Source organism: Hypanus sabinus, chromosome 16 (assembly GCF_030144855.1).
Source record: "Hypanus sabinus isolate sHypSab1 chromosome 16, sHypSab1.hap1, whole genome shotgun sequence".
NCBI lineage: Eukaryota > Metazoa > Chordata > Chondrichthyes > Myliobatiformes > Dasyatidae > Hypanus > Hypanus sabinus.
This window is the reverse complement of record NC_082721.1, coordinates 17,572,901-17,600,313: the sequence shown is the minus strand read 5'-3', so window position 1 is coordinate 17,600,313 and position 27,413 is coordinate 17,572,901. Positions and strand designations below refer to the sequence as shown.

The window sequence follows — 27,413 nt, the reverse complement described above, 5'->3', positions numbered from 1 at the left end:
TTACAGTGCCACCTTTCATCATTCGGGGTTCAGTTCCGGCCACTGTCTATAAGGAGCTTGTACATTCACCTGGGTTTCCTCCAGGTGCTCTGGTTTCCTCCCATATTCCCAAAAAGATGCAAGCAATAAGTACTTACAAATGCTGCGTTAGTACTGGAAGTGTGACAGCACTTGTTGGATGAACCCCAGCACATCCTGAGACTGTATTGGTCATTGACACAAAATGATATGTTTCACTGACTGTTTTGATGTTTCAATGTACACAGGTCAAATAAAGCTCATCTGTCCTAAAGTAATTGAAACAAGTCTAATTTGCTAATGTATCAAGTTCACCTCAGGTTAACCTACTCAGTAAGATGTGAGGAGATTTTATTTATCATCTGGGTTTTCCTGCTGATCATTGGTGTAATGTACAGCATTGTACATAAAAAAAGATTAGGAATCTTAAGTTTGAAATTATTATCTGAAAGACCCCTTCATAATATCTTCTCATTATTAAGCCAATGCTTGTTTATTTGCTCAGATGGGAGGTGAGTCTACAGAAGCTGAGAAGGGCATCTCCTTGGCAGCATCTTCTTCCTTCTGCTCCTCTTGCTCCTGCTACTCTTTAGAATCCACCTCAGAATCCTCAGGTCCTTGGCCGTTTACCTCTTCAGGTGGTGGCCATTGATTTTTATTGTCAAAACTGAGCAGGAAGTAGCAGATGGCCCCTGATTTCCTCCAGACAGATGCAGGTACTGGAACCCCAGCTTGAGAAGATCAATAATGATTTCCACTTCTAGTTTATTGGACTTATTTATTTCTTTTAATATAAAGAAACAGCATAGTAACAGACCCTTCTGGTGCAATGACCCACGCCGCCCAATTACAGCCATGTGACTAATTAACCTACTAACCCATATGTCTTTGGGATGTGGGAGAAAAATTGAGCACCTGGAGGAAACCCATGAGGTCATGAGAGGAATGTACAAACTCCTTACAGATAGAGCTGTAATGGAACCCAGGCTGTTGTAACAGTACTATGCTACTGTGCCGCCCCAGAGACAACTGTGACTGTGGAAATCACAATCTTCTAATGATATTTCACCAAACACAAAAGTCAGGCACTCTGTCCGGTAGGCCATACAGTCCCTTCCTAACTCTTGTCATATAGAATCCTCAATTTCCTTGCTTGCAGACCCCCGTCAGTTTGGATTGGCATCTTCATCAGCACAGGTGTACCACAAGGCTTTGTGCTTAGCCTCCTGCTAAGTCACTTTACACTCATGACTGTGTGGCTAAACAAGCTCCAATGCCATTTTCAAGTTTGCGGACGACACCACTGTCATAGGGCGAATCAATGATGGTGACAAATCAGCATATAGGAGGGAAATTGAAAATCTGACTGAGTGGCATCGTAACAACAACCTCCTACTCAATGTCGTGAAAACCAAGGAGCTGATTATTGACTTCAGGAGAAGAAATCCAGAGGTCCATGAGCCAGTCCTCATCAGAAGATCAGAGATGAAGAGGACCAGCAACTTCAAATTCCTTGGTATTATTGTTTCGGAGGATCTTTCCTGGGCCCAGTATATAAGTGCAACTTTGAAGAAAGCAAGGCATCACCTCGACCTCCTTATGAACTTGCAAAAATTTGGCATGACATCCAAGACTTTGATGAACTTCTATGGATGTGTACTGAAGAGCATATTGACTGGCTGCATCACAGCCTGATACGGAAACACCAATGCCCTTGAACGGAAAATCCTGCAAGAAGTAATGAATACAGCTCAGTCCATCGTGAGTAAAGCCCTCCACACCATTATGCACATCTGCTCAAAACATTGATACAGGAAAGCAGCATCAATCATCAGGGACCCACATCACCCAAGACATGCTCTCCTCCCTTTGTGGCCATCAGAAAGAAACAAAAGGAGCCTCAGAACTCACACCATCAAGTTACTACCCCTCAGCCATCAGGTTCTTGAACTGAAAAGGATAACTTCACTCATTCGCACCTGTTCCAATGTTGAACTGTTACCACAACCCATGGACTCACTTTCAAGAACTCTTCATCTCATGTTCTCGATATTTATTGCTTATTTATTTTTTATTATTATTATTTCTTTTTATATTGGCACAGTTTGTTGTCTTTTGCAAACTAGTTGAATGCCCAAGTTGGTGTGGTCTTTCATGGATTCTGTTATGGTTATTATTCTATGGATTTACTGAGAATGCCCAAAAGAATATGATGCTCGGGGTTGCAAATGGTGACATATATGTACTGTACTTTGATAATAATTCTACTTCGAACTTTAAACTCAGCTATTGGAGTTACAGGGCACACTGAGGTCAGGAGGCAGTGAAGTAGATTTTGTCAAACAGGATCCATCTTTCTAGTTAGGCACTGACTCTCACAGAAATGGCATTCACTATGAGAAAACTCTCCTTGTGTTGCACTACACCAGGGACTGTTCCACTCAGAATAATCCCCCTTGTGGCAGTCTTACTCACTACAATATCTAATTGCTACATTGTAATTGCCCATGATCCTAGAGTTCATCAAGGCCAGTGCTGTAAACCATCATAATGTAACCAGCAGAATTCCTGACTCATGTTTTTGAGCCTGATAGTCTAATTAGCACCAACAAAAAAACATAATTCTGGCATTTTATTTAAAAGGAATTATGCAAAGCTGACAGAGAAAAAAAATGTAATGAAATTAGGTTAACATTTGTGCAGAACACATACATTTAACCTCAGCTATGAGTTATGTCCAGAAGTCAGGAAAGTTATCGAGTTATTCATTGGTATTAAAAATATGTACAAATTTGAACTATAAAATATATTTATCGTTCTGTGAATAACCTATGAATAAATTGGTAGACTAATTGAGACATGGAAGAATCATGGAACTGTACAGCTTAGAAGGCCACTCAGCCCGGCAGAAATGTGCCAGTTATTTGATGGAACTATCAACTCAGTCCTTTTCTCCTTTCCTTTCTTGTGGAATTCTTTTCACCTCAAATACTTAACTGCTCCCTGATGAACATTATAATTGCTTGAGGAACTCAGAAGGCCAGGCAGCATCTATGGAAAAGAGTAAACAGTCATTTTGGGCCTTCAACAATGCTGCCTGGCCTGCTGAGTTCCTCCAGCATTTTGTGTGTATTGCTTTGATTCCAGCGTCCACAGAGTTTCCCTAGTTTGATACTGAGGGTTACTACTGGAGTACTACCAATTATGTTAGGCAATCATCCTCTCCAATAAGAGAGGTCTATCTACCTAACCTTGCCATTCAATGAAAATACTCTCAATATTCCCCTGACCATTGATATTCTAGGTGCAGTAGCAATTAGCATAACATTATTACAGCACCAGCAACATGGGTTGAATTTCACCACTGTTTGTAAGGAGTTTGTACATTTGCCCTGTGACCGTCTGGGTTTCCTCTGGGTGCTCCCATCAATTCCCACATTCCAAACACCTTCAGGTTAGGGCTAGTAAGCTATGAACATGCTAGGTTGTCACCAGAAGCATGGTGACACTTGTGTGCTACCCCCAGCACATCCTTGGACTGTATTGGTCATTGACGCAAATAACACATTTCTTTTCTTACTTGGTCAGATGGGTGCCATTAGGCTGGAAGGGCCTGTTACTATGCTGTATCTTGAAATAGATAGATAGATAGATAGATAGATAGATAGATAGATAGATAGATAGATAGATAGATAGATAGATAGATAGATAGATAGATAGATAGATAGATAGATAGATAGATAGATAGATAGATAGATAGATAGATAGATAAATAAACAAACAAATAAATCAAATGGTTGGTATCCTGCAGCAAATAATTCATCTTCCAATGCCCTGAAGTCTTTCTATCATTGACAAGGAACAAGTCATGAGCATAATGGGGTACTGGGGCTCCAAAAGCACTCGAAAAGCTCAGCTCTATCTAGGACAAAGCATCCAATTTGTCATCTCTCACATCCTTCCCTCCTTCCGTTACCGGCACATAGTTGTGCAACCCATGAAATGTACTGCAGTTGCTTGCCAAGGCTGCTTCAACAACATCTTCCGTACTTCCAACCTCCACCTCCAGGTGGACAAAGTCAACTAGCACTTGAGAGCTGCAAGTTTCCCTTCTCCTTGCCCACCATCCTGACATTTAAAATATATTGCTGGAGTTTTATCATTGCTGGATCCCAACACTGGAATGCTCTACCTAATTGTATTGTCAGAATGTCCTCACCAGAAAGAATGCTGTGGTTCTAGTTGGTGTGCACCATCACCTTTTGAGGGTAAATAGCAAAAAGCACTAAGTACTGGCTCTACCAGTCTTAGCATACCCCAAAAATGGATAAGGTATCTCTCTTTCCTTGGCATTCTTCCTGATTCATAATGTCCAGAGCAATATTGTATTATTATTTATGTATGATACTATTAACTTAATACATGGTGTCATCTGTTTTGAGTAAACAACTTGTAGCAATAACAGTTTTCTTGTATTTCTTATTATTTGATGGAAATATTACTGTGAGACTAGAAGTCAAAGCAATTTGTTATTACTAAAGCATGAACATAACAGCTAGCTATGGTACAAACACAGAGGGTCAAATAATCTCCTCGAATTCTCCTTTAATCTATGACAGTTTACTGTCCTGGCTGAAATCAGCTATGTCATTTCACTACAGATTGGACTAGAGTCCCTTCAATGTGTGTGGCACTTTATTTCAGATTCCTGAAGCCAATATTAGGAATTTTACCCATCTCCAGAATTCCCTCTTCTTTCATTTGAGCACAGATGAAAAATGCATTGGCTTAATGGCCTGTGTGTATCAGTTCCTAAACTGGAAGTAAAAGCATTGATGGAGTTTTCAAACTATTATGCTTCACATGCAGTTATTGCCATGTTCATTTGGAGATTTAAAAGGTGTGTTAACAAAGACGTGCATTTGAATGACACCTTTCTCATCTTCATTCAGGATGTCTTTCCATTACAAGGAGACAAGAGTAGAGTCACTGTTGCAGTTGAAGAAACAAAGTGTTAGAATGGTTCACAACAGACACCACAGACTTGTTAGGCAGGAAGGGTATGTTACTGTCCTGTATCTTTAAATTTAAAAAAAAAAGCTCTGAAAGAAAAAGAACGCCAATGTAATAATAATTATATATTACGTTGGATAGTCTGTTGTGTTTTAACACATAATAATAACAATGTAACAATGTTTTAACAACGTAATAATAGTTATATATTACGCTGGATAGTCCGTTGTGTTTTTTTTATAACATTGAGAAATAAAATTAGCAACCACATCAGAGTAATACTAATTTTATTCTTCAAAATAATCTTTCTTAACAAATTGAAAGATCCGTCAAGGGATCCCATTCCACACCTTATTGCAAAAGATGGCAGCTTCAAGAATGCAACAATCCCACAATCCTGCACTGGATAACTGACTACAATATCTGTGAATTGGTATGGGAAAAAACTTTTTCCTTAAAAGTCAGAATATGACCAACTAAGGCATGGCAACTGTGAGCAGTATTTTATACTCAAGCCATCTCCTTCACTTGATCTATTTCAGCCAGAAAGCTTTTGATGTGAACTTTATACAAATTCTCAGCTTCTAACTAGCTGTCTGTCTTAAAGAAATCTCATTTTGATTGATATTCCACTCTTGTGCACCAGAGTTATACCATCCAGAATGATATATTGAACTATGATCTAAGTAACTGACTTGGTGAATTTTATGTTGGAATAACAGTGTAATGGACATTTAATTCTTCCCAATGCAAGGCAACAAGAGATTAAATGTGAGTTGGAGACACAGGAAAAACTGCAGATGGTGGAAATCTGTTGGACACACAAAATGCTGGAGGAACTCATTGTGTTGAGACCCTTCTTCAGGACTGGAAAGAAAGAAAGAGGGAAGACAGCCCCTCTAAGGTGGATGGTGTGGGTGGAGTAAAGCTGGCAGATGAGAGATGAATCCAGGTAAAAAGCAAAAAAACATGCAAGCGGGCAAGCGGAGGAGGTGGGAGTTGGAATGAAATAAAAAGCTGGGAGGTAATAGGTGGACGTGATGAAGGGCAGAAGAAAATAAACCTGATAGGAGAGGACAGTGGCCCATGGACTGAAGGGAAGGGAATGAGTAGGAGAAGTCAGAAGAGGAATGTTTAGGTAATGGGTAGATTGAGAGGGTGGGAAAGGGGAAAGAGAAGGGGTATTGAGGCTGGTAGAATGAGAGAAAACAAAGTGGTTATTGGAAGTTAGAGAAATGGCTTCAAATGCCAGTTTCCTCAATACTGTTGTAGGACGATGCTGTGCACTAGAATAGATCTTTACCGTCATTGCTCAAGACAATAAGATTGCGGTGCTAATCAGGGTTTGTGATGTTCTACCAGTTTATGACAATTATAATCGCTTAGTTGTGAAATGCTTCAGAACAACCTGAGAGTATGAAACCGTCGATATAATTGCAAATAGAAAAAACTACACACTGCTGGAAAAACTCAGCAATGCCACTTCACCTTTTGTAAATATTCCCTTTGTTTCCAGTCCTCCCCCTCACCTTCTCTGCTACTTTCTATTTCAATTCTGATAAAGAGTTTTTGACCTGAAAACTATCTGTTTCATTTTCCACGGGTGCTGCTGGATCTGCTGAGATTTCCTGGCATTTTTTGTTGTTGTTTTCATATCACTGCAAATCTGTAAATACAAAAGCATAAGTTGAAAAACCTACCTTCTCACCAGACGGGAAACCTGTATCCATTTGTGATCGTTCAATGCAAGACAAAATAATGCTGTGACCCTGCAGTTCCTGGAGGAAGGAAGGGGTGAAGTGATAGAGGAATATCTAAACTCAGTTGAACCCTTTAAGAAACAACACAAGCAATTAAAAGAGCTGTGAGCGCAGATTGTAAAGAAAGACCTGGGGGTAAAACAAAAATAGGACAAATCAAAATAACATCTAGAAAATACTGCTTATCTCTTGTAAGTTTACAAGAATTTACTATAGTTTGAAAGGTAAGAATTATCCACTGTGTGAAAGGTTAAGTGAGCTAAGGCTTTATTTCTTTGTAGCAAAAGAGGATGAGAAGTGACTTGATAGAGGCATGTAAAATGATTAGAGGCATAGATCGAGAGAACAACCAGTGCCCTTTCCCAGGGGTGGAAATGCCTAATACAAGAAGACATAATTCAAAGGTGATTAGAGGAATATATATGTCAGAGGTTAGTATTTGTAATGAGTGGTGGATATGTAGAATGCTCTGCCAAGGGTTCTGGTAGAGACATATAACATATTTTTGGGAGATTTAGGGGACTCTTAGATAAGCACCTGAATGAAAGAAAAATGGAGAGTAATGCTGGAGGGAAGAGTTAGGTTGACCTTGGAGTAGGTTGAAAGGATGGCCCAACATTGTGGGCCAAATGGCCAGTACTGTGCAGCTGTGTTCTGTGGTCTGCGTTTATTATTGAGACTAGCTCAAGGAACATAAACAGAAAGTTGTGGGCGTGCCACGTTGGCGCGGGAAGCTCAACGACACTTGTGGAATGACACCAGCAAATCCTCGGACTGTTGGTCGCTGATACAAATGACACATTTCTCTCTATGTTTCAATGTACTGTAAATATGACAAATAAAGCTAATCTTTTTTTTAATCTTCACCAGCTTGCCAGGGTATAGCTGCTTCTGAAGAAACATTTTACTCAATCAAAATTCATAATTCACTAATCAATATGTCATGATTAATATAAACCACAAGGATGGTACAAGAACATAACATGGTTGTGAGCTAGTGATCTACAGACGTAAATTTTCTATTAATCTGCACATATAAGAAAAATCCATAACTACCTTGTAATTTTGTTGTATAGGTTCACCTACAGTAAATTATCAGGTATATTTTACAGATCTGGTTTGTATATGACCACTAGAGACATAGGAGCAAAATTAGGCCATTCACCACATCAAGTCTGCTTCCCTATTCCATCATGGCTGATTTATTATCCCTCTCAGACCCATTCTCCTACCTTCTCCCCATAACCTTTGACACCCGTACTAATCAAGAACCTATCAAATCTGCTTTAAATATACCCAATGATTTGGCCTCCACAGCATCTGTGGCAATGAGTTCCACAGATTCACCACCCTCTGACTGAAGAAATTCCTCCTCATCTCTGTTCTAAAGGGGCATCCTAGTATTCTGAATCCGTTCCTTCTGGTTCCAGACTTCCCATCTTTAGAAATCATCCTCTCCATGTCCACTCGATGATTTAGGCCTTTCAACAATTGATAGGTTTCAATGAGATCCATTCCCCCCCACCACCAACATCATTCTAAACTCAAAAACAGCACAGACCCTGAGCCATTAAGCACTCTTCATATGTTAACCTTTACTTTCTCAGAATTATTCTCATGGACCCTCTGCAATGCCAGTACATCCTTTCTTAGATAAGGAGCCCAAACGTCAAGCAATGGAGAACTGAAAGCAAACGTGGGGCAAGTGTACAAGAATTAAGGGTACAGTTCATTCGGGAATGTAAGCTGGTAAAGTGAAATTTCAAGTTTTTCTCTTTGGAATGAAAGAGAATGAGAGATGACATGCTAGATGTGTATAAAATAAGAGGCATAGACAGAGTGGACAGCCAGTGCCTTTTTCCCAGGACCTATATAAGAGGGTGTAATTTTAAGGTGATTGGAATAAAGCATAGGGTGGGGGGCTGTCAGAGAAGGGTTTTTTATACAATGAAAGGTAAGTACAAGGAGTTATGTTAGAGGTGGATTAATTAGGGAGATTTAAGAGACTCTTAGATAAACATACGGATGAAAGAAATGGAAGGCTATGTAGGAGGGAAGGGTTAGCTTGACCTTAGAGCAGGTTAAAAGTTTGGCACAACATTTTGGGCTTAACTGCCTGTTTTGTACTGTACCCTTCTATGTTCTATGTTTTACCTTGTAGTCACAGAAGTCCAGGTCCTGCTGAGATCTGAACAGTTCATACTGTCAGTTCATTTTGGAACAAAAGAAATGATGTAAATCATTTCAAACTTGCCATTTTAGTAGGAAAGCTGGTTAGAAGAAGGAAGGTATTTCCAATTTTGACTATGCAATAATACAATTTATAAACTGACACAGCTTAAAACTTTTTGTAAATGTGTGTGTATTCATATTCAACATTCTTTAGTAAGACCTGCAATTATAAAACACTTTTCAATGGACTGAATAAGTTCCAGAATCTCAAACAGCCAATGAAATAAAGTCATTGAATCAAACCACACAGAAATAGTCCCTTTGGCCCAACTCACCCATGCTGAGCAAGATGCCCATACAAGCTAGTCCCATTTGTTGATCTTTGACATGATGCCCCTCATGTACAGTATATGTACAGTGTTTTCAAAATGTTCTTATTGTACGTGCCTCAACTACTTCCTCTGGCAGCTTATTGCATACTTCCACAATTTAGGATATTTGACTGCCAGTTTGTGTACACAAACTCCCACAAGCAACAATGTGATGATAGGCAAAGGGTTGACGAAGAGATAAACATATGCCCAGTGATAAATCCCCTGCCCTTCTCCAGGACAGGACTATGAGATTATTGTGTCCATATTGAAGTAGATGATGCCTCTGTTGAATAGCTCACCTGAGTGACTGCACCTGCAGCACTGAGGTAACAGTCCCTTGGCAATGAACCAGAGCACAAGCTCACTTTATTAGCTATAGGAATGGAACGTGGTGTGGTCTTTTGATGCATTAGCCCATCCACTTCAAGGTTTGACATGAGCATTCAAAGATGCTTTTCTGCGCACCTCTGTTGATATGCTTGATTACATAAGCTACTGCCACCTTCCGGACAGCTTGAACCAGTCTGGCCTCTTTCATTGACAAGACATTTTCACTTACAGAACTGCCCTTTTGTTTTTTTTTAACCATTCTCTGTAAACTTTAGATTATTGTGAGTGAAAATCCCAGGAGATCAGCAGATTAAATACTCAACCACCCTGTCCGGTACCATAAGACCAAAAGTTTTTAGAGCAGAATTAGGTCACTTGGACCATCGAATCTGCTCTGCCATTTCATTGTGGCTGATCCATTTCCCTCTCAATCTCAGTCTCCTGCCTCTTCCTGTAACCTTTGACACCCTGACTAATAAAGAACCTATCATACTCCTCCTTAAATACCCCCAATGACCAGAACTCCATTGCCACTTGTGCTAACCAATTCCACAGATACACCACCCTCTGGCTAAAGAAGTTCCTTTTCATCCCCATTCTAAATGGACATCCCTCTATTCTGAGGCTGTGCCCTCTGGTCCTAGACAACATCTTCTCCATATACACTCAATCTAGGCCTTTCAACATTCGATAGGATTCAATCAGGTTACCCCTCATTCATTTAAATTCCTGGAAGTAAAGTCCCAGAGCCATCAACTGCTTCTCATGCAATAAGCCTTTCATTCCTGAAATCATTCTCGTAAACCTCCTCTAAATACTGTCCAATGTCAGCACATCTGTTCTTAACTAAAGGCGCCCAAAACTGCTCACAATACGCCAAGTGAGGCACCTTGTTTTTATATTGTAATCCTCTCAAAATGAATGCTAAAATTGCATTTGCCTTTCTCACAATTGACTCAGCCTGTAAATTAACTTTTAGGGTATCCTACATGAGGACTTCAAGGTCCCTTCACACCTCAGATTTTTGCATTTTCTCCCCATTTTGAAAATAGTCTGTGCTTTTATTCCTTCTGCCAACGTACATGATCATACACTTCCCAACACTGTATTCCATTTGCCACTTTTTCTCAATCTGCCAGAAGGATTTAGACAGAATAGATTCTCCCAAGTCCTTCTGCAGCCTCCCCGCTTCCTCAGCACTACCTGCCCCTCCAGCTACCTTCATATCATCCACAAACTTGGCCACAAAACCATTAATTCCATCATCCAAATCATTGACATATAGCGTAAAATGAAGTGGCCCCAACAGCGACCCCCGTGGAACATGAATGCAGCCAATCGGTAAAGGCTCCCTTTACTCTTTGCCTCCATCCAACTATCTGTTCCACAGTCAAAGTCACTGAGCGCTAATTTCCTCACCATTCTGATGTCTGGTCATAACAGCAACTGAGCCTCTCGACCGTGTCTGCATGCTGAGTTGCTGCCACACGATTGGCTGATTAGATACTTGCATTAATGAGCAGGTGTACCTAATAAAGTGGCCATTGAGTGTATATGCTGAAGTCTTTTGAACCGTCAACCTGATTCAAAGCTGAGAGTGCAATAGATGTCTCACCATGTGATCTAAAAATATGATTTGCCTACATTATTTTTCAAATAACCAGTTATTAATTCTTTACAGAGGAATAATCCATTATTCCAGTGAAAATATATACAGTACATATCTGACTTCACAAAACAACATACTAGCATTATGCACACACTGCTTACAGTTATGATATTAACAGTAGCTTAAGGATATAGAACAGTGCACTTCCTTTACATTTTATGGACTGTTTAATGTTATGCTGTAGAAGGTAAGATTCTAAGTAAATTGTCCCAACATTGGATGTGGTACAGACCAGTTTAGAGCCCTGGCAGTTCAGAACCAAGTAACAGCATAATAAGTTCTTTATCTACTAGACTAAAAGTTTTACATTTGGTTATGAAAGATTGAAAACTTACAAAAAAAAGTGCAGTCATGAGGTACATTTTTGCATAATAATAGTGATTTGTTTTTCTAGGTAATTCAAGATGAACACCCAGATCCTGACATCAGGATTTAGTTCGCAATTGCAATGATAAATTTCTCCAGATTGTGTATGACAGCTTATATCTGATGAGTTACATAAATAGACTGCAATAAGGTAAAGTTAACAATTGGGTTTTTTTTGGTAAGTGTGGCTTCCTCAGAATATTTTTTTGTTCAGGATAGATCACTTGAAGCTGAACACAAGTATAATTTCAGACTACTTGTATCACACAGGAATTTGGACAAACAAGAAATTAACTTTCATTGAATATAATATGTTAATTGCATAACAATGCTGACGCTTTGCAATAGTTCTACTAAACTAGAAATGCATTGATGATTTTCATTTGTACTCAGTGTCTGAGGTTTCTCACTTAAGTGTCCAAAAATAATCAGGCAGCATTGATGGATTCCAGTTGCCCTGATACTTTTCCTTAAACTCCTTAACCTTGGCATCAGTTATTCTGACTTGAATTATGAATTGAAGTAACAAATAAAGGCAATTTCAAAAAAAAATTGTGCACATGACCAGCAGACCAAAATCCATAAGATACATCCAAAAGTATTCAGGAAGCAAAATTATTGTTGTCCAGTGTAATAATGTTAGCTTTGTTTTTCATTTTGAAAGGACTCCAGAGCATACTGCATTTAAATATAACCATCACAACCCTTTAGAAACTGGGTAGGTTTTCATCTTGACGTTCATTCATAAAACCAGTATTGAAGATCGACATCAGCATTGATAAGGAGCATTGTAAAAGCGTACACTTATTTATAGAAGCCAGGATGTAAGGTTGAGGCTTTATAAAGCACTGGTGAGGCCTCACTTGGAGTATTGAGAGCAGTTTTGGGCCCCTTATCTTAGAAAGGATGTGCTGACACTGGAAAGGGTTCAAAGGAGGTTCATAAATATAATTCCAGGATTGAATGGCTCATCATATGAAGAGCATTTTATGGCTCTGGACCTGTATTCACTAGAATTCAGAAGAACGAGGGATTAACTAATTGAAAACTATCGAATGGTGAAAGGCCTTGATAGAGTGCATGTAGAGAGAATGTTTCCTATGATGGGTGAGTCTAAGACCAGAGGACATAATCTCAGAATAGAGGCACATCCTTTTCGAATGGTGATGAGGAAGAATATCTTTAGCCAGAGAGTAGTGAATCTGTGGATTTCATTGCCACAGGCATCTGTGGAGGCCAAGTCTTTATGTATATCTAAGGCAGAGGTCGATAGATTCCTGATTGGTCAGGGCATGAAGGGATACAGGGAGAAGGCAGGCAGACTCAATGGGCCAAATGGCCTTATTCTACTTCTTTATTTTATGGTCTTAAGGTCTGAAAGAGACATTTTTGGCTGCTCTTGATCAGCATTCGTTGGTGTATCTCTGGAGTGAATGTAAAGATTTGGCAGGGGATGTGATGGTGCTACTGTCAAATATCTTCAAAGGCTGATCATTAAGACAAAACAATCTGCATGAGATACCTCAAAGGCAACTGGCAGCCCTGGAACCAAACCTTGGGAAGGAGTCAACAGCCTGAAGTACAAGCAAGGGAGGTGGGAAAAAGGTAATAAAGTGAAGCAAATGCAAAGTTAAATGTAACCAACTAAATTTATTAAACTGTAGTCTCTTGAAAACAGAGCTGGGACCCATATTGCCATGGAGAGCTGCAGATGCCAAGCAAGTGGGTATGTTTAAAGTGGAAGTTGATATGTTCTTGATTAATCAGGGCATCAAAGGTTATGGGAGAAGGTGGGAGAATGGGGTTCAGAGGAGCTACTTCTGATCCTGTGTCCTATTGTCTTATATTTACATATACTGTATGGAGATCCACATTCAGGTGGTTCTGTATGGAATTCTAGAACTTTTCACTGTTCAAAAAAATATCATATTCATACCTACCAAAAATATATTCTCAACTAATTTCACTTCCCAGTTTTTGGCTGGTGCCTCCACAGTGTGCAGCCGTTCAAGGGCTCATTCTGATTCTTCTCATATGTAAGAGTGTTTCTGTCATTACTATTCTTTCACTCAGTGATTTCCAGACGTCCACCACTGTAAAATATCAGTCACTCTGCCCCTATTCCCTACTTATACTGTCCTCTCTGCCAAAGAGTTAGTCTTGTCCTTCTGATTCCAAAGCTTTTGCACACTTCAATTAAATTTCTTCTCAGGTTTTAATCTCCTTGCCCCCTGGCATTGAAATGGACTGGGAATCTTCTCCACAAATCCATGCCAAAAAAATAAAGTTATCAATGTCCCAGGTAAGAATGGGCCAGGTTATAAAACCAAAACCCTGTACTGACATTGGTTCCCAGGAAATTTTGCCAACAAGTTCCAGAGAGGAAGTGGTGAACATGTGCCGTCTTTGGCCATAGGCCAGACATTAATAATCTCATGAGATTGTGGAAAACTTGTACAGCCACATTGATTGCTTTCTTCAAGGTATCAAAATTAATCCCTGCCTAATTTTATAATATGCACACTCTGACACAGTTTCAGCCTTCAAGAATAAACATATTTCTTAAAAAAAGAATCCTTAATGAGATAAATTAAAAATATATATCTCATTAAATATATATTTTAATGATATTTATCTTTAATATTATATTAAGGATAACATAAATCTTTAATTAAATATATAGATTACTGTGCAAAAGTCTTAAGTACATGTATATAGCTAGGGAGCTTAGGATTTTGGCACAGTACTGTAGTAATTTTATATATTGGGCTGTACAGCTGCAAAAAAAAACAAATTTCATAACATATGTGAGTGATGATAAGCCTATTTCCGATATCTGTCTCTATCATGGAGTGAGAGTAGGATGGGGCAGGGAGAGGGGAATTATGGTTGGGGAAAAAGGAAGAGGAGGGAGCAGGAAGCACCGGAGAGACATTCTGTAATAAACAATAAACCAAATAACTGGAATCATATTACCTTGCCTGGTGACTCAGGGGCGTGGAGGTATCGCCACCTGCATCACTCACCATCCAGGCACACCTTCTCTGCCACCTGTCCCATACACCACCCGCGGCACTCCACCCTCACCATTCCCCAACATTCCTTTCTCCCGTCAGATTTATGAATTCGCTCTCTGCTCCACATTGATAATTACAGGACAGTGCAAAAGTCTTTGGCACCCTAACTGTATATATGTGTGCCTAAGACTTTTGCACAGTGCTGTAGGTGCCGGGATTGGGTTACCAAGGGTGGTAGTGGAAGCTGGCAGTGTGTTGGAGCTTTCATAGACAAGAAAGGAAAGGAAATGGAGGTATATGGATGATAAACAGGAGGAGGACATCTAGTATAAAATAGCATTAAGATCAGTGGGCTGAATGGCCTGTCCTATTCAATGTTTTATATACATTTGACAGAGTTGGCATCCCCAGGAGCATTAGTCCACACATTGCTACTTCATCACTTTGCCTTCATGACAATAGTAGGTAATCAGGATCACACTGAAGGTTAGGACTGGAACTAAATGAAGACACAAAATCAGTGTATGCATAATTGAAATTGTTGACCATCTGTCTGCTTTTGTGAATATCATTTGTTGCTCCTCACCACTGATGCTGCCTTCCATTCTAACGCACTAGAATCATGATCTCCCCTGCGTCTGACTCCACTTCCTCTTAGATCAGCTAATTCTGGAACACTATCAATGGAGATCATTAATTGGAATATTAATGAAGCAAACCTGATTTAAAAGAAAATTTCAGAAGATTGATATCACTGAACACCTCAACTGAGTTTAAATGACAGTTTCTTCATTATTTGACCATCACTCTTTTGCTTATTTTTAGTTAATGTTCTGCTTCTCCCATTTTTCCAGGGAGCTGTGTGCAGAGGCACATAAATGTCATCCAGGAAAGATCTCTTTAGTTTGCTCCTTGGTTTATCAATATGGAACTGTGCTTTTCAAAGTCTGGTTCAACCGCTGACGCATTGAAGAATTCCACGTTCCAGTTGTAGTGGAATTTCACCTTTTTATATCCATTCTGTGCAGGGGAGGTTGAACCAGAGCTACAACACACCCAGAGCATTTTGTTCTATGGATTAGAGAGCCCTTTTACATTAGGTCCAACTCATTCAGGCTCTTCACCAAAATTGTGTGCTTCACATCGTCAAACACTTTCCGGATGTTTTCTGTGTCTGTGGCACAGGTGAAGTGATAGTAGATTTGTCTCTTTTTTTCATCCTGTTTCAGATACATTTGTAGGATGAATTCCTTGGCGACTTCTGCATTTCTTTTTGACCCTGAAAGCAAAGAAATTCATTGAACGGGGTTTCAAAACTGACTCAAAACACGCGGTCATAGAGACATGAAAGCCAAAGAGTCCTGAAGAAGGGTTTCGGCCCAAAAAGTCGACTGGTTATTCTTTGCCATAGATATTGCATGGCCTGCTAAGTTCCTCCAGCATTTTGTGTGTGTTGCCAAGCCATTCTGTCTAGTGTGAATTCATAGAACATACAGCACAAAGGAAGAAATTTGTCTTGTTGTGGAAGTATATGTTGTTTTAACTGTGTAGTCCCATAATCCCCATGGAATTTGTCCACTTCAAGAAGTTAAGCTTTCCTTTGAGAATAACTACTGATATTATCTCTACATTAGATAGTGCAATCAGATCAAAATAACTCACTGGTATTTTACTTAAAAGAATTATGTTTGTATTTGCTGCTTGCTAACTTGCAGCCAGTCGAAATTTTGTTCTAATTCAAGTTCAAGTTTATTGTCATCTGACCGTACATTTATACAATAAAATGAACCAAAATATTACTCCAAATATGTCATTTAAATATAATTCAAAATGCATGTAGATTGTAGCAGATAAACAGTAAATATTGAACAGCTCACTGCTGCTCCAGCAACCCCTGACAAACCCAATTAACACTAACCTAATCAAGGGACAATTTACAATGACCAATTAAATACTACCCGGTACGTCTTTGGTCTGTGGGAGGAAACCCGAGCACCCAGAGAAAACCCACGAGTTCTATAGGGAGGGCGTACAGATACTCCTTACGGAATGGCACCAGGATTGAACTCTGAACTCTGAAATGATCCAAGCTCTAACAGCCTCACGCTAACCACTATTCTATCGTAGTGTCCCACATAAGCATAACTTTATGTTAAATTATGTTTGTCTAGTTTGCAATGTGTGGCTTGCTGTAAAAAGCTCATTTGTATTCAGCGTACGGATACCCATGACAGCAATTCACGTAAATTTGAACAAATTTAGACTTATTTCAGTAAAGGAGAAGTAAAAATAAAAGTGGATAGGAGCCAATGCAAGGGAAGGAAGTGATATGTTTTCCACTTACCTTTAAACTCATGAAAATAGTCTGCTAAATGTGAGTTAAGAATCTTCTCCTTCAAAATGTCCGTTTTATTCAAGAAAAGAATTATTGATGAAGTTGGAAAATACTGGGACTTCAAAATAAAATGAAACAGAGCGAGGCTCTCCCTCATACGATTCTGCAAAACAAAAACTCTTTCAGATCCAAAGCTTTTAAATTCTGTGCTATTAGTTATCAAGGAAATAAACCTGCACTCAGTGGCCACTTTATTAGGTACAGAAGTGGAACCCAGTGTGGTCTTCTGCTGCTGAAGCCCATCTACAAGGTTTGATGTGCTGTGCATTCAGAGATGATCTGCATGCCACTGTTGTGATGCATGGTTACTTGAGTTACCATCGCCTTCCTGTCAGCTTGAACACTCTGGCCATTCTCCTCTGACCTCTCTCATTACTGAGGCATTTTTGCCCACAGAACTGCCACTTACCAGATGAGTTTTTGTTTCTCACATCATTTCCTTTAAACTATAGAGTCTGTTGTCCATGAAAAATCCAAGAGGTCAGCAGTTTCAGAGATACTCAAACCACCCTGTCTGGCACCAAAAATCAGTCCACAGTCAAAGTCACTTAGATCACATTTCTTCCCCAGCCTGATGTTTGGTCTGAACTGCAACTGAGCCTGTCAACTATGTCTGCATGGTTTTATCTATTGAATTGCTGTCATATATTTGGCTGGTTAGATACTTGCCTTAACAAACAGTTGCAGTGGCATACTTAATGGAGTGGTGACTGAGTGTATATTTCCATTATATTTTAAAATGATTTTAAAAAATGACACCTATGTTCATAACACAGCAGCGTTCTCAGATTGCGCACCTCTATCATCTGCAATATATTAAAATGTACCTTCACAAGAGCTTTGAATTTATCCTAGTATATTATGAATTCATATTCACATTTGAAGTGGCCATGTAAACTTGTCTTGCTGAAATCCTCTGACCTCTCTCATTGTTCTATTGATTTTAAGTCTTCACTGATTTTACCTTTCTTCAGGAGAGAGGTGCAGGGGCAGTGTGGTGTGGCATCCAATGCTGGAATCAGTGCTGCCCGCACCCCCCAGTGTTCGCTTGGAGAAGATAAGCTGTAAAGTGGTCAACTGCAGATATCTGCAGCATTCATGGCTTGGGTCTGGGCTTTTTTATTGCATGGCTGTATCTTGCTGATACCTTTATGTGCTTGCTATCTGGTACATGATATGTGTGCTTTGTGCTGTGTGATTTTTGATACTGTGTTTTGCTCCTTGGCCTCGAAGTAACATTGTCTCGTTTGGCTATATTCGTGTATGGTTAAATGACAATTAAACTTGAATTGAATTGAATTCAAATCAGGCCTAAACAGTCTTTATAGGCTGTCACGTGTCATGGGTATATGGCATTAAAACCTACCAAGCCAATTTCGTCCCACATCTTTACCTTATGCATTTGCAAAAAGTCCCTTGATATAAAACTATTTCTTTCAACAAACTTTTAGGCTTTTGTCCTGATATCCCTTCCCGTGATCATAATTTTTGGTCTGCATCACAAAGCTGCATCAAGATTCATGGAAGGCCTTGATCCAAAATGTCAACAAGTCCAATTCCCCCACAGATGCCGCCTGGCCCGCTGAATTCCTCTTCTGGTTTGTTTTTGCTCAAGATTCCAGCACCTTGTGTCCCTGTTTGCAGACATTTAGTGCAAGACCTAAGCTTTTATATGTGTCAGCGAATGAAATCACAATGATTTGGAACCTGACTTTTAAACTCTGCATATCAGGTGCTGCTGCCTGCAAACTGCAGCTTGTCTGCTGAGGTTGAAGTGACCTTGGCTCTGGAGTCCAAGTACTCGAGGCTGAAGAATTTCCTGTTTGAACTTCTTCAATCCACATATTGCAAGCACTCTTCTAACAGAGCACTTGTGACATATTTCCAAGTGTGGCTGATATCTGAAATTATTACCTTAAGAGTGGAATGTCATTGTAAACCCCTGTGTGGTCGACTTAAGCCATTTTCCAACCCTGAGCACTATTAATCCCCCACCTCCCCCACTCTTGACCCCATTACTTGAGGGTTTGGTTGTTAAAAAAGAGATGTTTAGAGTCACAAGAGGTACTGAAGATGCTGGAAATCTAGACCAATACACACAATGTGTTGGAGGAGCTCAGCAGGTAAGGCAGCATCTATGGATAAGAATAAGCAGTCAACATTTCGGGACGAGACACTTCATCAAGACACAGAAGTCCAGAGTAATTTGCAGGAGACTTAGCAATGGTAGAATTTGAAGTATATTTAGCATTACCGTTAAATCTCAGTACCAGTTAATTATACAGTAAATTGCATGAGTCCAATTATCTAATACACAGTGCCTAGCTCGAGATTCACACCAACAAAATGTATTTATAAAATGCCCAGGCATTATCAACATTCAATTCTGACAATAGGAAACAGACTTCCAGTACCAAAGGAATTGTGACAGACTCACCTCATTCTCACTCTCTTCCAGCACCTGGTCGTATTCACTGAGTGAAGCCAAGAATATAACTGTCAAGACGTTCTCAAAGCAGTGAATCCATTTCCTTCGTTCAGACTTCTGTCCTCCAACATCGACTATTCTAAGAATTAGACAAGGACTTAGAAACCTTGAAGTTCACTGATCCCACATATAATAAAAGGACATAAAATAATAATTCGATATTTTGCATTAGTAGAAATAAACAGGATTAACAGGAGTAACAGGATTAAAAGTAAATCTTTGGAATGCATAGATGATTATTAAATGTCAGTATTTTGTTTAATTACAATATATTTTCACGGCAATTTAATTTGATCAGATAAAGCTCAAAGATCATACAAATTAATTCCAGATAGCTCATATAATGCAGATTACAGATTGCCCAGAAAGGACCAAGAAACTCCGCTCAATGAAATTAGAGAGTGCGGGAGAGCACTCTTGCCTCTGTTCATTACTATTGCAATCATATTAGCATCTTTCAAAATGTGCTCTGGAGGTTTTATGAAAAGAATGGGAGCATAAGACCATAACCCCATAAGACATAGAAGCAGCATTAGGCCATTCAGCCCATCATGTCTTCCATCATGGCTGATTTATTGTCGCTCTCAACCTCATTCTCCTGCCTTCTCCCTGTAAACTTTGCCAACCTTACTAATCAAGAATTTATCAATCTCTGCTTTTAATATACCCAATAACTCCAATAACTTGGCCTCCACAGCCATCTGTGGCAAAGAATTCCACAGATTCATCACCCTCTGGCTAAAGAAATTCCTCATCTCTGTTCTAAAGGAAATGTCTTTCCATGCTGTTCTAACACATTGACTCTGTTCTTCTCTTCACAGATGCTGTAATGTCTGTTCCTACTTTGGATTTCCAGCATCTACAGATTTTATACAGTTACTACGACTAGCTTTAGCTCCTGCCTCCGTAAAAGGATTTCTTAATACCTCAAGCATACTTTATGCATGTTAAATGAATATTCATTGATGCCTGTTGTTGGCACTCGGACCCTTAACACGTCTTGATCTGTTGGTGTGTAATCACTGGCTGCAATGCGATCAATGTCATTCAGGTAACTGCAAAAGAAATAGACAGTTTAGTGTGAGTTTGGACAACAGCAGGGTTTGAAGGTTGAAGTAGTAACATTGGAGATGAACATAATTGAAGGTGTACCATATGAACAAAGTGGTCAGGAGCAGAATTAGGCCATCAAGTCTGTTCTACCATTCAATCATGGCTGATTTTTTAAAAATCCCCTACACCCAATGACTTTGTCCCCACAACTCTCTGTGGCAATGAATTCTACCGATTCACCACCCTCTGTCTGAAGAAATTCCTCCTTATCTCTGTTTCTAAAAAAGACATTTCTTTTTTCAGAGGCTGTGCCCTCGGATCTTATTAATGGAAACATCCTTTCCATGTCCATTCGATCCAGGACTGTCAATATCCAGCAGGCTTCATTGAGATTTCCCTCCTCTCACTTGGTTCAATGAAAGATCACATGACTGATGGACCTTCAAAAGCTCCACATTGTGTCTATTGGCTCAGGACAGGAATTTTGATCTACTACCCTATGATAAACTTGTGCAGGAATCGTGGTTCTCAGTGCACCTGATCTTGCACATTCAGCTCCACTAAAGTCAGAACGGCTTGCACCTGGATCTAATCTGATATGCTGCATGCAACCAACAGTCAACAGAGTTGTAAGTGCTGATGATGGTGTATAATTCAAGGCTAAGGTAAAGAAGAACTTCATGGACTTAGACAGCAGTAAGGCAGGATTTGGGATGTACATGTCTCAACTTGGAGTTGGGATTAGTCACCGGGTTTCAGATGGTGCTTCTGTCTTTGCAACAGAATTATTAGCAATCCTCTGGGCCTTATGGTGGATAGAAGACTCTCAACCATGCAGGGTTATCATCTGTTCGGATTCTGCTGCTGCCTTAGAGGCTGTAAAAGGGAATAAATCAAAAGCTTGTCCTGACCTAGTTATTGAGATTCTCTTAACTTTTTTTTTTAAGAGTAGGGAAAATGGGTTGTGAAGTTAGATTTTCATGGATACCTGGGCATGCTGGGGTGGAGGAAAATGAAATTGTGGTTGGCATTGCAAAATCTTCCTCACAGAGTGGGCAAGTAGGAATTAGAATACCCCTGGGCAGAGCAGAATTGAGAAGTAGGATAAAAAAAGGCATAGAGAAGAAATGGCAAGAGGATTGGAAAAATGAATTAAAGGGGAAGTCATTTTTTTCTAGTCACCCTCGAGATAAAAAGGTCTCAAACTGTTACTCTTTAAATCATAGAGATATGGTGAAATTAACAAGACTTAGGTTGGGGCATTGTGGGTTAAACTATTTAATACGAAAACATCCAACTGGATTATGTGACTGTGGTAGTCCAGGGATAGTTCAGCATGTTTTGCTGAGTTGTAATCGATATAAAATTGAAAGAGGAATATTGTTCAGGAGGCTGTTTGACTTAAATGTCTTTTGTTTTTCTATTAATTCTTTGTTTGGCTACCAAGAGAACCACCATCTGATTGAAAAGTTTATTATTCTGTTTCTATGTATGACTAGTTTATATTTGAGAATTTGAGTTTCTTGAAATTCTGTAATTAATTGTACATCCTGTGGAGGGCAGTAATGCGCCTAGATGCGTCTAAACTGCCAGAAATAGAAGAAGAAGAAGAAAATGAGCTTCATCTCACTGAGGGCTGTGAATTTTCTACTACAAAAGATGTGCTGGTTGGGCAACTCAGTGCTGCTACCACACAGTTCCTGTGACTTGCATTGAGACAAGTTTGTAGATACTGCTTGTGTGGATCTTTCACATTTGCCCTGTGGGTAGGTTGCTCCCAGTGTCCCCGTTGCCTCCCTTTGCAAATTGACCCTAATGTAGGTGGTTTGCAGGGGATCTGAGCATGGGAGAGAGCATAGGTTATAGAGGACAAAGCAAGGGGACAGAATGGATAAGATCGCTCAGAGAGCCAACATGGACTCAGTGGACTGAAAGGCTCCCTTCCGTGTTGTAAGAAAATGTGGAAATGAAGGATTTAAATTAGGTCCTGAAATTAATTTCCACAAGACCTCCATGTATCTATAAACATGCATTTCCCAGCTGCTGAGGCGATTCCATGTCACCTTCTTCCCCCTTCCTTTCCAGTCGTGATAAAGGATCTTATCCTGGAAATATCAGTTGTTTATTCCTCCTCATAGATGCTGCCTGACCTGCTGTGTTCCTCTAGCATTTTCTGGTGTTACCCAGGTCACCATTATATTTGCAGTTATTAAAAGGTACTGCTTCACTTCCTTGGTAACTGATGAAGCCTGATCATTTTCACGGCCAGGCCTTTCAAAGGTAGAGCACCTTATGCCAAATGTATTCTTATACTTCCCCATGAAATGAAACAGGCCACAGCCTATCAAGTGAATGCCACCAAAGTAATTCCATCAATGCCATTCTCCCACTTGTTTCCTGGTAACCTGTCCCAGGGTCTCCATTGGATTGCAACCCTGGAACTCCCCAACCACAAAGTTCCCAATCTTCAACCCTTTGACTCCTGATCTCTCCTTCGAATCTCCCTTGATCCTTGAATCCTCACCATGTCAACTCACACATGCTTAATAACTTCTGCACCTCACGAAACAAGGGATAAGTTATTGTAGACAAATTAAGCTACCAACCAGCATGTCTTTGGATTGTGGGTGGAAACCAAAGAATCTGGTGGATCCCTTGCAATCAGAAGAAGAGTTAGAAACTCTGCGTAGGCAGGATGCTAGATAATGATTGAAACTTGGTTGCTAGAGCTCTGAATGGTGCACTATTCTGTTTAGAAGCATATTAACAATCAGAAAAAGCACAGAACCACTCTCATGGAGGATTAAAAGATCCAAAGAATGATTAGAAACATGAAAAGAGTAAAGTGAACATAGAAAAACTACAGCACAATACAGGCCCTTCAGCCCACAATGCTGTGCCAAACATGTACTTACCTTAGAAATTACCTCAAGTTACCCATAGCCCTCTATTTTCTAAGCTGCATGTACCTATCCAGGAACCTCTTAAGAGACCCTATTGTATCCGCCTCCACCACTGTCACTGACAGCGATGCACTCACCAGTCTCTGCATAAAAAACTTACCCCTGACATCTCCTCCATGCCTACTTCCAAGCACCTTAAAACTGTGTCCTTTCATGTTAGCCATTTCAGCCCTGGGAAAAAGCCTCTGACTATCCACAAGATCAATGCCTCTCATTATCTCATAATGTGCTAAGGATTTAATCTTGTGGACATCTTGAAATATCACAAACAGAATCACACAAAGATCACTTCTAGTGATACTTGATTGCAATTTGTGGAGCCTTAGATAACATTACTGAATGAGGTCGCCCAGTCAGCTTTTAATGGTCTGAAGTCCAACACCGCCATGGTAAAAAGCAGCTACTTCCCTTCAACAATTTGGTTCTTGAACCAACCAGCACAATCTTGTCACTACAGCTTCGCCACACTATGATCACATTGCACCAAAATTGACTTGATTTTTGAGTAAAAATCATGTATAATGTATGTTTATCTGGAGGAATCTGAATACTACTTAATAGGCTCATTTGGTCAGGACAAGTAGATAGATGAAGAAAAGATAGACACAGGGCTTTGGGAAAAGGAAATTTTGCCGAAGGTCTGGTCAGATGGCTTCCAAGTGTACTCTCTAATTCTGCAAGTTAAATGAATAAGCACTTACTAATTTGTGGAGTCAAGCAACTGGTACTCTCGACGCCGTTCATAGCAGATCCTCACTCCTGAGTCATTCCATAAACTTTTAATTACATCTGCATGATGTCTTTCTAGGACAGTGATTTTGTAAGCTTCCAATTCCTTTATTACATGAGACTTCTCCTGTTGGATGAAAATCAGAGCATAAGCAAAATGTGTGGCATGTATTTGGTTGCCCAAGTTCCACTTCTGAGTCTTCTGCAAAACAGAAAGTTCTGTTGAGTGGATGGGGTAAGAGAATTTTCCAAAAGCAATAACTCTTCAAGAGTCCATACAGAAGTTTAAACTAGTGATACAAGAAACATGAATGCAATGCAAAATGTTAACATTAGGACTGAATTATTGCCAGAATAATGTTCCATTATTCCTGGTCCCTAATTATAATTATTCAAAGGCAATACTTCCTTATGGAGCCTTGAATAAAATGTCAAAGGTCATCAACTGCTGATAAATTAAAGTTCTTGCAAATATACTTAATTTCCTGTTTAGATTGGGATTTTGAATACACATTCATCAGAATAATTTTATACATTGCTCTCAGTCAAACAATGACAAAACAAAAATAATTACTTTGCCAGAAAAATTTTGTTTGCCAATAAATGATCCTAACTCCCTAAACTACTGAATACTTAAACATCCTCTTTCAACACTACTCACTAAATGTTTGTGCTTCCCTTTTTAGGTCACCAACAGAAACCTTCATACCTCCCTCTGTTCACTTGAGAATCAACAAGGTTACTTTTAATCTTTGACTTCCATGAATACCAAACTTCAAGTGGCAAGATGGGTAGTCAATCACATTCTTAACCTATTAATGTTGAAAAAGAATGTCCAGTACTATAATCCAGATTTAATTAAATCTTCCATCCTCCATTTTACTAAAACAAATTCTCATTCATTTCCATACCCATACTTCATCATTCACCCAGGTTGGATGGCCCAGTAAATGGTTAGTGTGATATCTTTACAGCACCAGTGGTACCTGACTGGAGCTTGATTCCTGCAACTGTCTGTAAGGAGGTTGTATGTTCTTCCCGTGACCACATGGGTTTCCTCCCCAAAGACATACGATTAGGGATACTAAGTTATAGGTATGCTATGTCGGCACTAGAAAAGTGGTGACACTTACGAGCTGCCCTGCCACAATCCTTGCTGATTTGTTTCAACTCAAGTAACGCATTTCACTGTATGTTTCAAAGTACATGTGACAAATAGAGCTACTCTCTTCTCATTCTCTTCTCCTCGTCTGCCTATCACCTCCCTCTGGTTCCCTTCCCTTTCTCCTATGGGCCACTCTCCTCTCCTGCTAGCTTGTGTTCCTTCCTCTCCCTTCCCCACAGTCTTATTCTGGCTTCTTCCTTCTTCCTTTCAAAAATGTCAAAACCTGCCCCAATGGCTATCGTCCAGCCCTTATGTCCACAATGATGAAGTGTTTTGAGAGGTTAATGATTAAACATTTCAACTCCTGCCTGAGAAGCAACTTAGATCCACTCCAATTTACCTACCGGAGCAACAGGTCCACAGCAGATGCCATCTCATTGGCTCTTCACTCAACCCTGGAACATCTGGACAGCAAAGATGCATAAGCCCTTTATCGACTTCAGCTCAGTAATCAATACCATCCTCCCCACAAAACTAATTAATAAGTTCCAAGAACTTGGCCTCAATACCTCCTTGTGCAATTGGATCCTTAATTTCCTCACATGCAGACCCCAGACAATCTCTATCAGCACAGGTGCACCACAGGGCTGTGTGTTTAGCCCCCTGCTCGACTCGCTTTATACTTATGACACTATGGCTAAGCACAGCTTTAATGTCATATTCAAGTGCGTTGACAACAACACTGTCATGAGCCAAATCAAAGGTGGTGATGAAACAGCATAGAGGAGGAAAATTGAAAGCCTAGCTGAGTGGTGCTATAACAACAATCTCTTACTCAATTTCTGCAAGACTAATGAGCTGCTTATTGACCTTAGGAGAGGGAAACCAGAGGTCCATGAGCCTGGCCTCATTGGAGGATCAGAGGATGATACAGTTAGCAACTTTAAATGTTATTTCAGAGGACCTGCCCTGAGCCTGGCACGTAAGTGCAATTATGAAGTAATCATGGCAGCTCCTTTACATCCTTATGAGTTTGTGATGGTTTGGCATGACACTTAAAACTTTGATAAACTTCTATAGATGTGTAGTGGACAGTATATTGACCGGCTACATCATAGCCTGGTAAGGAATCACCAATGCCCTTGAGTAAAAAATCCTACAAAAAGTAGTGAATAGGGCCCAGTCCATCACAGATAACCTACCCCACATTGAGCACATCTACATGAACCACTGTCACAGGAAAACAGCATCCATCATCAGGGACCCTCACCATCCAGGCCATGCCCTCCTCTCACTGCTGTCATCAGGAAGAAGAAACAAGAGCCTTAGGACCCACACCACCAGGTTCAGGAATGATTATTATCCCTCAACCATCAGGCTCTTCAACAAAAAAGGATAACTTCACTCAATGTTGTATGCTCTATCATTGAAATGTTCCCACAAACTATGGACTCACTGTCAAGGACTCTTCATCTCATGTTCTCAATATTTATTGTTTATTTATTTATTATTTTTTCTTCTCTTTGTACTTGCAGAGTTTATTTCTTTTGCACACTTGTTGAATGTCCAAGTTGGTGTAGTCTTTCATTGATAATGTTATGATCATTATTCTTTTACAAATTTATTGAGTATGCTCGCAGAAAATAAATCTCATGGCTGTGTATAGTGACATTTATGCACTTTGATGATAAGTTCACTTTGAACTTCGATGAAGGGTCTTTGCCCTAAACTTCGACTTCTTTTCCTATCTATAAATGCTGCCTGACCTGCAGAGTTCCTCAAGGATTTTGAGTGTGTTACTTCAAATAAAGCTAATCATTATCTTTTGTTATTCATATAGAATAGTGGAAATCTGACTGATCTCTCTGAGTGCATGACAGAGGATGTGCAGAAATGACAGGGCAATATGATGAGGAAGGAGTCAAGTGTGGGAATCTATCTTTTTTCCTATCTTGTCTAAG

The 27,413-nt window shown here is 39.8% G+C and overlaps 1 protein-coding gene across 1 annotated transcript in view; it reads right to left on the bottom strand.

Annotated features, from left to right (window-relative positions):
- Positions 1 to 11,397: 11,397 nt before the first annotated feature.
- Positions 11,398 to 27,413, bottom strand: part of LOC132406036 (guanine nucleotide-binding protein subunit alpha-11-like) — an 82,254-nt gene continuing 66,238 nt past the window's right edge. The window contains exons 3-7 of the mRNA XM_059991195.1: positions 24,320 to 24,474; positions 20,529 to 20,657; positions 19,552 to 19,681; positions 17,064 to 17,217; positions 11,398 to 15,998 (exon numbers count right to left, since the gene is read on the bottom strand). Coding sequence (XP_059847178.1) covers positions 15,811 to 15,998; positions 17,064 to 17,217; positions 19,552 to 19,681; positions 20,529 to 20,657; positions 24,320 to 24,474 — 756 coding nt within the window. The 3' untranslated portion in view covers positions 11,398 to 15,810. The remainder of the gene's footprint in view (positions 15,999 to 17,063; positions 17,218 to 19,551; positions 19,682 to 20,528; positions 20,658 to 24,319; positions 24,475 to 27,413) is intronic.